A 14,392-nucleotide genomic window follows, 5' to 3' on the forward strand; every position below is an offset into this window, starting at 1 on the left:
TTGGTGGGAAGGGAGGAATAAAATCAAAATCTCACTCTTTCTATATGATGTGCTCCATAGCTTTCATCTCTATACACTGCAGTGTAAAGCATACATATAGAGAAACTACTGACTTGGCAGGAAAATGGCAGAATAAATTAATTGAATGCATGTTTCATGCTCATAAGATAGGAATTAAGAAAACCAATGAGGCAGCACATGAAGTTTACCACCAATGGCAAATGACAGGACTTCCAGTGACTACATTTTCGGAGAAAGCCAACACTGAAACTCTGAAATAGTGAAAAGCAAATATGGAACTAAGAGGCAATCCTGAGACTTCAGTTAGAGCTTTGCACTGGGGCTGCCCGTATGTATCTAGGATTAATAGGATTAGTTTATTTGGTTGGGAACTCTGCTTTTCTCCAGCTAAGACAGGCATAATGTTTGCATATAGAACAAAGCATTTTTCAGCACTGAGTCTCTGAATTTGACTTGGTATTTGGTCTGGAATGAATCCTGAGAAATGGGGTTCTCTGAGAAAATTAAGGGACATCTTCTTGGGCTAAGTGAAATTTGCTCACAAGAAGGGAAAAAATAAAACAGCAACAAGACAACAGGCATCTTTCTGTAACATTTTCACATTCAGAAACAAATTCCATACATGATTTCATGTATTGAGTCTGTATGAGATACCTTTGTCTCCTAAGTTCTGTTCATTGGCATTTGGTATAAACAGGCTGCAAAGATATCCCTGATTTTACATACAGCAATTTGAGAGATAGAAACAATTTCTTGCTTTAAACCAGTTTGCTGTCTATAATTAGTAATAACTAGCTATATTATAAATAATAATAACTAATTAATATTTTTGCCAAATATGCAATATCTGTAAGTACTAAACTAAAAAGGAACAAGCCCACCACCTCTGCATGGAAACCTGAATGCTCAGCTGAGTACAATGATGCAATTTTGCTACAGGAATCTCCTTTTTGCCTTAGATTAGTAACAACCTCATTCCCAGTACAGCTGTTCACAAGGTTTTAGCATTATAATGAATTTTGAAGGGAAGGGTTACTATAAAGAGGTAAGAAACATTTATTTCACTGATAATAAATATTGCAGCACTTCTTCGTGGCTTGAGTTTTTCTTTCATAGATCCCCCCCCCCGCCACTGGTTATAAATAAATGAAACAAAGCTAATAGTAGGATTAAAAAGGGGAATAAATGAAAGGATACAAAATATGAATTAACTCCTGAGGGCGCTTGAATTCTTATAAAGCAATTGCTCATCACTTCCTTGAGAGCATTCTGAACCATTCCACTAACAGTTCTGCAACTATGATACTACTGGTTTCCAACCTTCTATTTTTATAAATCATCCTTTACCCAGAAAAGACAGGTATTATAGCAAGAAAATATTTTTTAAAGCCACAGATATTTCAGAAGTCACATGAACTCCACTAAAATTCTTGTCTCAGAAAAATGCAGTTCTGCAGTACAGGACAACACATAAATCTCATTTTTTATTATAGATATATTTTACGTATATGGTTATGTGTAAATGCCACCTGAAATCTTCACGATTCATGTTCAGTATCTGTGCATTAAGTATGCTCTTTACTACTTTGTGAAGCAGCTAAAATATTCTCTATTAACGCAGAAGATCCATGGAGGAGATGCCTTGCTCATATTCACATTTATATCCACAGATACAGTACATGGTGTGGGAAGAGGAGGGAATGGGGGTAAGGGAGAAAAATACTTACAATTTGGTTTCATAATCCTTCCAGGCTTTGTCAAAAGGTTTTTTGAGGTCCTTAGGAAACAGAAAAATCACAGAGCAGTTTTAAAGCTTTGCCATTATACTCATTAGATACTAAGTTATAAACAGCAACAAAAAATACTGTTTTCTTTTAAAACTTTTCAGGCAGCATTTGGAAAGAAAAGCTATTTTTGAACCTTGTAAAGCGTTGCTTTCCTGGGCATGTTAAGACACGAATTTGCAATAACATTCTAAAGCAGCATCAGAGTCCAGGCAATTTTTAATTTGCTCTTTGGATTACATACATATGAATGGATGCCAATGTCAGAAATACCCTCCTGGATGAATGAAAAAAGTCACAAGGCAGCTGAGCCTGAAACCATGTCCTTAAATAAAAAGTTAGTTTTCAACACTTACCCCTTTAACACCTTTTAGGTCTCCTTTTAAGAGAGAATCCAAAGTGAAAATAACATTGTGGCTTAAACCTTGGAGCTAAAGAGAAAAAGATGATACTGTTATAATTTAAAAAAGATTTATTGTGATCTTATCAAACTCCTGCCAACAACGAAGTTGCAATCACCTCAAAATGTCTAAATTGATGGTAAATTCAAGTCTGGGAAGAATTGCTAAACATTCATTACTAAACAGACACAGAAGCATTATGATTAATCTTTATTATACAGGGTACACTAACTTAAAACTAGCATATAAGCAAAGTTCTGAAAGTATCTCAAGGTAATCTCCAGTCTTGAAGCAAACATTTGAACACTGCTTAATTATTTAGGAAGCAAATTAGGTTTTGGAACAAATGTTTCTTATAGCCTCCTGAGGAAAAAGCAAGGACCTGCTGTGCTACCGGCAGACAACACGCAGGGCGCATGTTAATTCAGCCTCAAACAAAAGGAGCAAAGACAGTCACCAGCTCTTCGATTATTCCCAGCCAGTAGCAAAGACTGTTCCTTTCTCTGTCCAGTGTGGAAATCTGGCATCTCCTTAAACTCGCCAGAATTTAAATTTCACCCCATTAAGTCCATGCCTGTTTGATTACATATCTCTGGATATGTTCTGTTTGTCTTTGCCAGCCTGAGTTTAGGAAACCCCAGTGCTGTGATCCTATCTGAGCACGTATGGGGCGCATGGCTCTCAAAGGGTCATGATCACAGCAAAGACACGTGTATCAGTACTATTCCAGTCTAGCGAGAAGTCTGTTGCCTCTCCTACTTCATCCCTCCATTTCTCCCCAGAAATACTCAATGAATTCTCCTGTTCCTTGCTAAAGAAGGACAGGAAGAACAACAGGAAGGCTGAAAAATACCACGTCCTCTGCTTGTAAACCAAAGAAGTGGGGAAGTGTTACATTAGCGTTTCTAATCCACCATATGTATGGCCCAGCTCTCCTCTCCTATAATGACTTCTGAGCATATTTTAGTCTACAAAACTGATTTTTAAGGGACTTTTGTGAAACAGACAATTCACACAGATGACAATATCTAAGTGACCACACAAACAGGTTCTTCAGGTATAATGTTACAGTCACAAACTCCATGTATCCAAAAATCATGTACGAAAAATTCAATATTCCATTTTCAAGTGACATTAAGCAATTTTTAATACATGCACATAAAAATTTGTCCTTAATTGCAACAATTAATGCTCAAATATTGATTCTGAAGAAGCAATTTGATCACTTTTAGTGATTAAAACCCCAAAAGATCTTTTTTCTTCACCTGCCATCATTAAGCAGTTTGTAGCAGATAGTCTAAGCTTTGATTCTATTTGAAGAGCTAGATTCAGTTTTTCCTTTTACTGAGCTTAATCATTTGCATGACCCCCACACAATATTATTTCAGGATGGAAATGAAAGGAGCCAGGGATTTGAGAGGATTATTCCTTTCTGCAATTTGCCCTCTTTGGGCAAATTTGGGTTTTTATCTCAGTCCATCACAACCAACAATTCCATTGCAATGTCAGTTTTGTCAGAGAAGGAAAAGAATTATGAATATTAAGCCTACAAGTGATTAAGCTTCCTACTTTACCAATAAATAGATTGAAGAATAGCTATTGTTCTTTTCATTCTCAACCATTTAAATCTGTTTCCACTTAAGCTAAACTGAAGTTCATATCTCAAATGTCAATTTTGAAAAACAATAGTCAAAAGGCATGAACAACAGTACATTACTTCAGCTTTTTTCATTTTTCCAAGTGTATCCATTAAGGATAACCAATTCAAGCCATTAATACTTGGCTTGAAATTACTGAACAATAGCCAGCTAGTCAAAAATCCCATCTAAATAGTAGGATCTTACTCCAATATGGCAAGATTTTGGAATTGTTTATTACATTGTTGAAGATTTGATAAAACAGTAGCTGAAACGAATTGGAAACACGTCTGATAAAGCAAAACAGTCTCATATCTAGAGCAAAATATGGGAAAAGCCTTTAACAGATGGAAACACATATGATAATTTGGCAAGGAGGGATGTGAACAGAAGATAATTGGTGCACAAAGATTAGCTGAGGACATTTAGAGAAAAGGGAGGTGGGAAAAACAGGCCTTAAGCACTTGGAAAAAGCCAAGCACCATGTAGAATTTCAGAAGAAAACAAGTCATCTGCAAGCGCTGCCAGTGTTCTTCCCAAACCTCATCTAGATCAATCTAAAGATACCAACGCAGTCATTTTCACATATGCAACCTTCAAACAGCTTTTTAATGCACTATTATAATGAATTACTGCAGAAAGAATGAAACATGGAACAGGAAAGGAGATGGGACATCCCGAGAATGTTGAAAACCTAGACCAATGTTGACAATGGAAAAAGCCTAATGAAGTATGAAAGTCCTCACCAGGTTCTTCAACAGCGTTGATAATTCTTTAGTAAGCGTGGAAAACTTTACAAAAGCTGTGCCAAGATCTGGATTATCCCGACTTAAAAAATTACTTCCAAATTTATCTAGTACTTGTGCATAGTTTTCTTCATTTTGGACATGATCTGAAAAGCAGAAAAAGTCAAAAATGATCATTTTAGTATTGAAAAGAATTTACAAATAGGCAGGTACATGCTTCTTTTAAATCAGCAACTTGAATGTGTAGCACATCGAGGATAAAAACTCTGTAGTTATCTGTGGATAATAAGATCAAGCAAAGGTCAATCAAACTAAGTGCATGTGCTCATTTTGTGAGCAACACAGGAATTTATAACTGTCTACTGTAATGCAAACTGCTTTTAATTGTAATGGAGGCACCTACAGAATAGAAAAAGTCAAGAGTATCAGATATAAAAGGAGACCAAGTCTGAATCTGACTGCAAGAACAAACATGTCTTAGAGACAAATATTCCCTCTTCAAGTGCTTTGTAAACCAGAACTACCACACAGGATGCAATGTGTTGTGGCACATCGCCAGAGACTTGCTTCAATATTAATGGCAAACTGCACGCACAGAAAGGTCAGCACAAGATGATGAAACTTAAGTCAGAGAAAGGAAGCAAAATCCTTAACTCAAGGATGAAGGAAGTTCTGAATTAGAAACCACTGTGCCCAAAATGCTTTTCCCGCTTCTATTAATTTCCTTTCTGGCATCTGTTTGCATATTTTCTCTTACTTCAATTTAGTATCTTTAAATAGAAAGTTTGCCACTGCAGCCCCTGGGGACACACCTCCATCTCTTAGAGGAATATTGGTGGTATTAATTAAATTAACATTTCACTTTAATGAGTTCCCTAGTCTTACTATGGGTTTTTTTCCTGCCAGCCACAAATACAAAACCACAGAGCTACTGAACTAGATGATGTGTGTAATGACAGGGCGAAGAAAGAGAAAATAGTTGCCAATAGGTACCATGTTTTTACCACAAACCCACAAGTTTCATATTCCTCAAGCTGTCATATTGCCTGACAGCATCTGAATTACAAGGAATGGGGGGAAGAAAACTGAAGACATAAGTTTCAAACAAGGCTTGTGGGTAACACCCCGCAATACATGAATCTACTTTGACATTAACCAAGAGCTGATGTAGAGTTAAACAATCACAATTTTTAAGGTATTATGGGTACTCAAACAACAGTGCACTAAAGCTCCAACAAAAACTAGTGAAAACCTATAAGATGACCAAAAAAAATATTTGCAATATTTATTTATCCAAAACAAAGCCCAAAACCCACATATCCGACAAGTTCCATCCTAAACAGACATTAACACTGAGGTTTTCAAAATGCCAAATATTTAATCATATGTTAATAAGGAATTGTAATACAAGCAGTATGCTTTTAAATGAAACTGTTCAAAAACCATACGGTTTTAATCCAGTGGCTTAGCGTTAAATCCAAGGAAATCACTATATAATAATAAAATCTGCATTTTGTTTTGACGTAAAAGCTGTCGCATAAATATACACACAAGACTTTATCTAGGAAGGAGCTTTGGCTTATGCAGTCCTGAGATAATAAAGCTCAAATGTATCCAACAGTGCTGAAAGAAAAGGAAGGAGAATGGAAGAAGGTCAGGAAGAAGTCTGCTAGATCATGAAACCCCTATCCTTGCCTGTGAAGCCCTTCTAACCCCACAGTGACTCTCAGCATTTTGATTTTAAGCACTGTGTCATTTCACAGAGTATTTTCAAAAGTGATTTCGTAGAAAGACTGAAAAAGAGCTGAAGACAAGGACTGTTTCCTTTATCTGTGGAAAGGCAAAGAAATTCCCTGTTAGAAAGAGGAAGCAGGAAGCGGACCATTGTCCTGGAACAATATATAGGAAACTCTCAAGAATCCCAGACTGCAAATCACCTAAATCTAGACATGAGGCTTTGATTATGACGTAAAAGGGATATTCTGTAGTTACCACACACACAACATTCAAGTACTGTGTAAGAATAATAGATTTCCATTTTTTACAGAGCTATCAGTGTAAATCTTGTCAAAGGTAAGGTTGTTCCCTACTTCACCTTAAAGGCAGACACATGAAAAACTAAATCAGCAACGTAGCCTCTGCTGAAATGCAACATATGTAAGCCCACATGCTTAGAGCAAAGAACATGCTTTAATATCCCTGTACTTACATGAGTGTCTCAGTCTCATGCAAACACAGAAACAACTTCCCAGTGTCCCAATAGAATTTTCTTTGCAAAGAGAAAGCTATAACATGCATGCTTACTTCCTTAGATACAAGTACTGTAGGATGGACTCTAATAATCCTAGAGAGGGAGGCATGATACAGACAGCAATACATACAAAAGACAATGTTTGTCTTCTACAACCAGTTCATATCTTCTCAATACCATAAATAAAGCTCAGTACTATGATGAAAACAAAACAGCTTCCTCAGAGAGACATCCTCCTCCTTCAGCAGCTCCCTGAGAGGTGCCAAGACCATGGACAATTAAGGATGGGCTCTACACCCACTCCCTTCAAAAGGAATATAGGCAGGGACAGGGGCCTCACTAATTATTCCCTACTCAACAGGATCTGGTAGGGCATCCAGTACGTGAGTCCATGGTTAGGACCTCACTACAGAACAGCAGATGCAGCATAAAGCCACATACTAGACCAGATACAGCAGTGGTATTTTCTGAGCTGAAAGATCATAGAATCACAGAATGGTTCGAGTTGGAACAGACCTTAAAGCTCATCTAGTTCCAACCCCCTGCCACAGACAGGGACACCTTCCACTAGACCAAGTTGCTCAAAGCCCCATCCAGCCTGGCCTAGAACACTACCAGGGATGGGGCAGGCCCAGCTTCTCAGTGCAATCTGTTCTAGGGCCTCATCACTCTCATAGTAAGGAATTTCTTCCTTACGTATGCATCTTCTCCATAATCCACTCTGTCACCTCTGAGAAACACCCAGCACAGGATCTACCTTTGAGGAAACCCTGGTAGGGTGCAGTGCACAGCAATGTTGTGGCATCCCATACTTCCGTGCTATAACCTGCATATTGAGGTTTATATGTTAAGAAGAAGTAATACAAATACATCTGAAGATGCAGATCCAAGCAAGTGAGGAAGAACGGCAGCCTCAGCAGCTTACAGCAGCCTGTTGCCGCACAGCAGCACTCACCAGAAGCAGGGAGCACTCTTACTCTGAGCTCTGAGCATCCAGGGCTTAAGGACTCCCAGGGCTGAATCCCACCTTGTTCTGCTGCCCCAGGCAGTCACCTGAAGCTGTCTATGCCTAAAGTCAACTTGTGCTAAAAGCTTTTCCCAGGACAAAGACAGAAGACTCAAATAGGATTCCCAAGGCATACAAAGAATTTGAACTCTTTCACTGAAACTCACAACATTAATTGCTATGTTTAGTTCTCATTAAAAAATTACCAGAATTTAGAATATGCTTCTGAACCCAGTGAAATTCCTGTCTAATGGTGCATATTAAGTAAGGAAACTGAAGAACAAATACCATGAAGAGAAGCTAAAGAACAGCCTTTATATAGAGGAGCTAGAAAACACAGCACTAAAATTTAAGCCTTAAAGTTTCCTTTATCTAAGAGTTTTGTTCATATATATTACTCTGCAAACACTTAATAATAATAATATAATTATTCAGAATCCTGATCAGCTTGAAGCTATTTTTATGTTGCACTTCATAAAATGGCTTTGTTCCAAGGGTAGCTGGAGGAAAAGTAACCAAGGTCAGAGCCAAGCTGCATTTATGAATGAAAAAAGACTTAGAAAGACTTCAGAAAAAGCAAGCAAGCTGGTGAGGTTAAAAAGGATGGCAGAAGAAGTCTGCATCCATTTTCATTTCATCCTTCACAAAGGTGAAATGCAATGAAAAAGTAATAGAAAAGAAAAAGCATATTTGAGCACCATATTCTTATCTGGCATTGATAAAAATGATGTCTTTTGGACTGACATTGCTGAAGGGAAAGTAATAAAAGCCTTTCAAAGATTTCCAGTGCAAGGAGTGTCTCAGCAGGTCTGCAAGGTTCTCTAGACCATCATGGGGTAAAAGCAGGGAGATAATGAGCCCAGAAAGGTAAATGACTTCTTTTTGCACCTGTGTTCATCGCCGACACGCTTGGGAAGTTCTCATGGAAGAATTTTCTTTCAACTGTGCTTCAGAAGATTTATACCAAATCCAAGTGCTAAGAGTAGAATTCATAAAAGCTGACAAAACGAGTAATGGCAAGTCACTCAGACCCACACACACAAGAATAAAACAGGCAAACTGTATCGTTGTAAAGTAAAGCATCTTATTTATAACAGCCTCTATACTACAGGGAGAATGAGAAGCAAATATAATGGTTATTTTTTAATAAGAACTCCAGAGGAAACTGAGAATTCAAGTACGCACCAGCAGAGCAGTAATGCTTACATATTCCTCAGGCAATATGTAGAAACTACAGTGCAGAACAGCACTGGTAGACATGTAGATAAATACAAAATGCTGAACAACAAACACAGGTTGCATAAAAATAGATGTTTACTTAAAAAAACAGCTACCCCCCTCCAGTGGATCACTGAACACATGGGGGCAAGAAACCCACATTAAATGATCTGTTTGGATTTCTGAGAAGGTCTGTCCCCCAACAAAACAATAAAAAGAATTCAGCTAAGAGGGGTAAGCCTCACACAGAGGAAAGGGGCCAAAAAGATGTGGTGGGGGAAAGGGAAGAATAAAGAGTTAATTTTCTCAACAGAGGGAGGTCACCAGTGAAATCCTGTATGAAACAGAGACAAGGCCCACATCACTTTACAACATATGAGTTAGAAAGTAAGATTCATAGTGACAAACTCTGTTGTTCTTTTCGATACAATACTACGAATTATTCAGGGAAACAGAAACAAAAGATGACCCTAAAGGTGACATTAATCTGTCTAAACACAGACCTCTACAACAAAGGTACCCATATAGGAGCTGCAGGTCTACCCCTTCCCCTTACATTCAACACAGGAAAAATTACAGCTCAGCTCATCTTACTGTAAATGCAGAGGCAGTCCAGTGTATCTCACCCTAGAAGTCTCTACATACATCCATTAGTTGTGCACAGAGTCTACAGCAACAGGCTCACATCTGAGTAGCTCCCAAATTAGATGTGGAATCCCACTCTGAATGGTCAGTGCATGAGTATGTGCATAGGCAGGGTGACATGTGAGGGAAAACACTCCTAACTTCAAGAAACAATTGTGTAACTAGACATTATAAAGAAAGGTTCTGGAGTTACATCATCTTGACATTCAATATCAAGAAAAACAAAGCTGAACATCAGAAATTATTAAGAAACACAGCATGCAGTAGAGCAACATAGAAGAATCAATGTTAATGAATCAATTATTAATCGATTATTAATTAATTTAACATTATCAATGTTAAAGAATCAATGCTTAAACCCTTAATACTGTATGCAGTTCCTGCTCTGTTGCCTGAAATTCACCCCTCTTCCTCCTTATTTTTGAAAACAAAGTCTATGCTGCCTTGGAGGAGAGTAAGGATGATTAAACATACAGTTTCTGTAAAAAAAATCCCTAACTATAAACCTCAAAAAGAGAGGTATTGTGGGTGATTATGGAAACAATTCAGAAACCTAATTCAAGAGATAGGATGGAAAGGACTGAATCAAGTTTTGATTCATCCCCAAAAAAGTCCTCTGTTACTACTTTAGCAAGCTTTGGCACTTCCAAGCCCCCTACAAACCCTCATGCCTCAGAACAAGTTCCTTAATTTCACATCAGCTGTGCCATTGTGGTGGGCCTGAGGCCAATGCTTGAAGACGTGGACAGGGCCAGTTTCCTTACCAAGGGACTTAAGGCCTGAAGAGCATGCTCAGCATCACTTTGCAAGACAGCATTTAACAGGGGTGATGCAAAACTATGAACGATAAAGATTTGCATGAATTTAAATTCTTTAGACAAAATGAACTGTACAAGTCTGCTAACAAGTACCCAGCACTATGGTACGTGTCCCGACGTGGATAATTCCTGGCCTTCAGATCACTGTGAGCTGAGAAAGTGTTTGAAAATAATTAACTTATAAAAATATACTCCCATCTTTGCACTGTTCTACTTCCTCAAGCATCTGCTGTTGATCCCTGCAGGAGGCCATGTGGACTGAGCTGATCCAGCTCAGTACTGTGAGGCTTGCATGGAGTTTTATGGTTTTATTTCTCTATTGTGTAAATTCTTTTGGCTATATTTGGGAGTTATACCAGGGAAGTAATGAAAAAGAGCTATTGAAAATCTACAACAAAACTAATTGTGCAATCCACTTCTGCTTCAATTAAATCCAAATGTTATGGGAAAGCCAGTCAGAACAGATTCTCCACAAAGTTCAAGCACTGCTCACGTAAGATGGGTTCCTGCTTACAGATGCAATCTATCATGCCTGAAGTAAACAGCAAGGCAGATAAGGAGGAAGTGGTGAGAAAGAGGCATCAATCTGTGTGTCTCACTGGATTTCATAAACAGTACTTTCCCAAACAGTGCTTTCAGACTGGGGAAAAGGGATGGGACTTTTCTAAGGGATTTCCACATCTCTGGGCTGGTATGTTTTCCTTTCCACTGCAGAAGGTCTAAATCTAAATATGACAAATGGGTGAATGATGTACACAAAAAGCAGAAAGTATTTGGAGGACATTTAAGCTCTCTTTGTAACATAAGAGAGTCCCGTGTGATCCATCATTCAACAATGAAGAGGAATGAACCAACACACCAGAGAGCTAGGGCTTTCTGAAGAATTCTGTATGAGATACTGCAGTGTGTGAATGCCACTCTTCAAATGTAACTCCAGGCAAAAAACAACCCCTAAACCCCCAGTAATATACTCCCCAAAATCCTACCTATGATTTTTTGTAGGAGTATGAATTGGATTACTGAAGAGAGAAGAATTTCTATTGCCTCTGGATAACCATTTCTCACCAGCCCAGCTGAGTTCTGAAAGGAGATTATGAAGCAGGGGAGTTTTTAAAAAGATATTTCCTACTCCAGTAGTTTAAACATGGCCTCACCTTCTGGCAAACAAATTTGTGAAACAAATTCCAATTCTGAGATCTCAAACTGTTGTTAGAGGCCTTCTTTTGAAATACAAAAATAGTCAATTCCTTCTTGAACTGATAAACAACAATGCATTTTACAGCTGGTCTACATGAAGTTAAACATCAAAAGCCACTTTCATCACTGAAGCATAAGAAAATAGCTAGCTTACAGGCAAAATGAGTTTGAGTTTTAATTCAGTTACTTTATACTCACAAGGTTCACACACATAACACATGCTTTCAGTCTTGCTTTTACTAACACTAGCTCATGTTTCTCGATTACTGTATGACTGTGCACACCTTTCCCTGTTATAACATAGCCTATCATCAACAGCATTCTGAAGAGGGAGCTAGAGTATTGCGCATTACCCAGAGGAAATAATACTGACTTGTACCTTTGAAACCAGACTTGTCAAAAAAGGAAATAATTAAACCTGAAACAAACAAAAACTCTGGTCTGACTATCTCTGGTCCTTTTGAAGTATGGAGGCAGCCAATTAAAACCATTAACCAAACTTCTATTGCTTTTACTCGATGTGAATGATTCATGCCATAGCATGGCCTACTTACAGGCATTGAAAACAGTATTTACTTTTATTATGAGGCTCAAATCAAATGATAGCTGAAATGTCTAGTACCATTTCTGTATTTCAAACCAGGCAGAACCCTTTTCATGTGTTCTGCAGTTTTCACTAGGTTTAAAATCCAGTAAGTAGGCACTTCCAAAATAGAAAAGCTACTTTGAGAATCTGAGTACTTTTATAAGCACAGAACTAAATATTGACCCTACCAAAAACTAATCTCACTTTGTGTCAGACTTAACAGTCTATTGGGAAAATATTCATCATCAACTGAAATTACAGAAAAGCTAATTAAAACATGATGCTAGTAGAGCAACAGTATTAGTGACTGACAGAAAAATTAGGACTCTACCATACATTAAAACACTCCCACACTTCCATAACCACAAGTTAATGGGACAACACACAAAATTACACAGAACTAACATCACTCAGAAGTGGCTCTGCATAAGGGAAATACTTGCTAAACTTAGTACTATTGCTAGGGAATACAAACTGGGCTTTTATAAAGTTCAGTATTTACAGCCAGATGGTTATTACAAGCTATACAGCTCTGCTACCATATCTGCCTTTGGCACAGTGTTTAGACCTTAAGAGAAGCCAAGGCAGAAGCCAGGTAGACTTTATAACATCTCCAAAACCTAATTTGTACTTTGATCTGTGCTTGATCATCATTTGTTACTGAACTCAAATGGATCATCAATTCATATTCCAGCCACCTATCCTCCCACAAAATGATTTCTACAGCTCCAATAAAACACCAACAGTGTCTTTGAACAAACAACATAATGACCGATCTCCACTATTTTAGGTAAGAGAGGAAATACATAATTTTTATTGTACATGTCACAAGGGAAGAGCAAGTGTTAAAACAAAATACATCTACCTATAGATATTTCCTTTTATTTTTTAAACCTTTTAGCAAGTTCTCACTCTTGTATCTCTTAGAAGTGCACTTCATAAACGCAGTCTAGAATACTCTCTTGTCACCGTTCTAGCTGGAGGTAACTGCTTGAAATATCATCACAGCAGGAAAATTTACCCATGGGGATCCTCCCAGAGGCCTTTTAAAAGGAATTTGAGGGTTTAAGAACCGGAGAGCACACATATATGAGGTATAATCAGAAGCAAAGAAAGAATATTTCTACGTTCAAACACTTCTAAGCAGATAAGCATCTCTTCTGTTACACACTTCAACAGGATAAATTGCAAGACACTTCCCAAGCTGGAAATCAAATCCTTAGGTTCTCATGTGAAACTGAAAACAATGTCTTACCTTGCCCCGAATTATATATTGCTTTCACAGATTTTTTCACCTTCTGTAGTGCAGTTCTGTCTTGATCCAATGCCTACAATAGCAAGAAATAAACAAACTTTCAATATTTGCTTCAGCAATCCACAGAACATCAGAAAATTAGTTTCACAGCCTGGAAACAACTGCCAATACAACATATCCAGCCTGCAGGAGGGTCTGAGGTCATTCAACCCCTTCAAGACTAATTAAAGAACTGAACTGAAAGTACTCTGGCGGCACAGCAGACCACTAGTGACAGTGCTGAAAGGCAAACACTATTTCAGTTTTGCAAGGGACAAAACATTTATTCAAATTATAATATATTAAAAAAAAAAAAAAAAGAAATAGTTAGCAGATGCTTCTATGGCCCTCCAGTTTCTACTAAATTAATTGTTAACTTCTGTGGTTTTCCCATAGTAATAGTCTTCCAATTATAGACACAGATTATCACACTAACCTCTTGCACTAAACTCCACACGATAATTTTAGAAATAGAGCAGATGAAAAATATCAAAAGGACTAAGACCTGATTTTGTGCAGCAAAATGTGACTGAAAGGAAATCATAGAATCATAGAATAGTTAGGGTTGGAAAGGACCTTAAGATCATCCAGTTCCAACCCCTCTGCCATGGGCAGGGACACCTCACACTAAAACATATCACCCAAGGCCTCATCCAACCTGGCCTTGAACACCGCCAAGGATGGAGTGTTCACAACTTCCCTGGGCAATCCATTCCAGTGCCTCACCACCCTCTCAGTAAAGAATTTCTTCCTTACATCCAATCTAAACTTCCCCTGTTTAAGTTTGA

General features: G+C 38.0%; 1 protein-coding gene across 2 annotated transcripts in view; it reads right to left on the reverse strand.

The window, feature by feature from the left end:
• Positions 1–14,392, reverse strand: part of ASAP1 (ArfGAP with SH3 domain, ankyrin repeat and PH domain 1) — a 123,692-nt gene that overhangs the window by 59,656 nt on the left and 49,644 nt on the right. For both annotated transcript variants that reach the window (XM_080639458.1, XM_080639457.1), the window contains exons 2-5: positions 13,566–13,638; positions 4,590–4,735; positions 2,162–2,236; positions 1,749–1,798 (exon numbers count right to left, since the gene is read on the reverse strand). In XM_080639458.1, coding sequence (XP_080495584.1) covers positions 1,749–1,798; positions 2,162–2,236; positions 4,590–4,735; positions 13,566–13,638 — 344 coding nt within the window. The remainder of the gene's footprint in view (positions 1–1,748; positions 1,799–2,161; positions 2,237–4,589; positions 4,736–13,565; positions 13,639–14,392) is intronic.

The sequence above is a fragment of the Psittacula echo genome, assembly GCF_963264785.1.
Source record: "Psittacula echo genome assembly, chromosome: 2".
NCBI classification, from domain to species: domain Eukaryota; kingdom Metazoa; phylum Chordata; class Aves; order Psittaciformes; family Psittacidae; genus Psittacula; species Psittacula echo.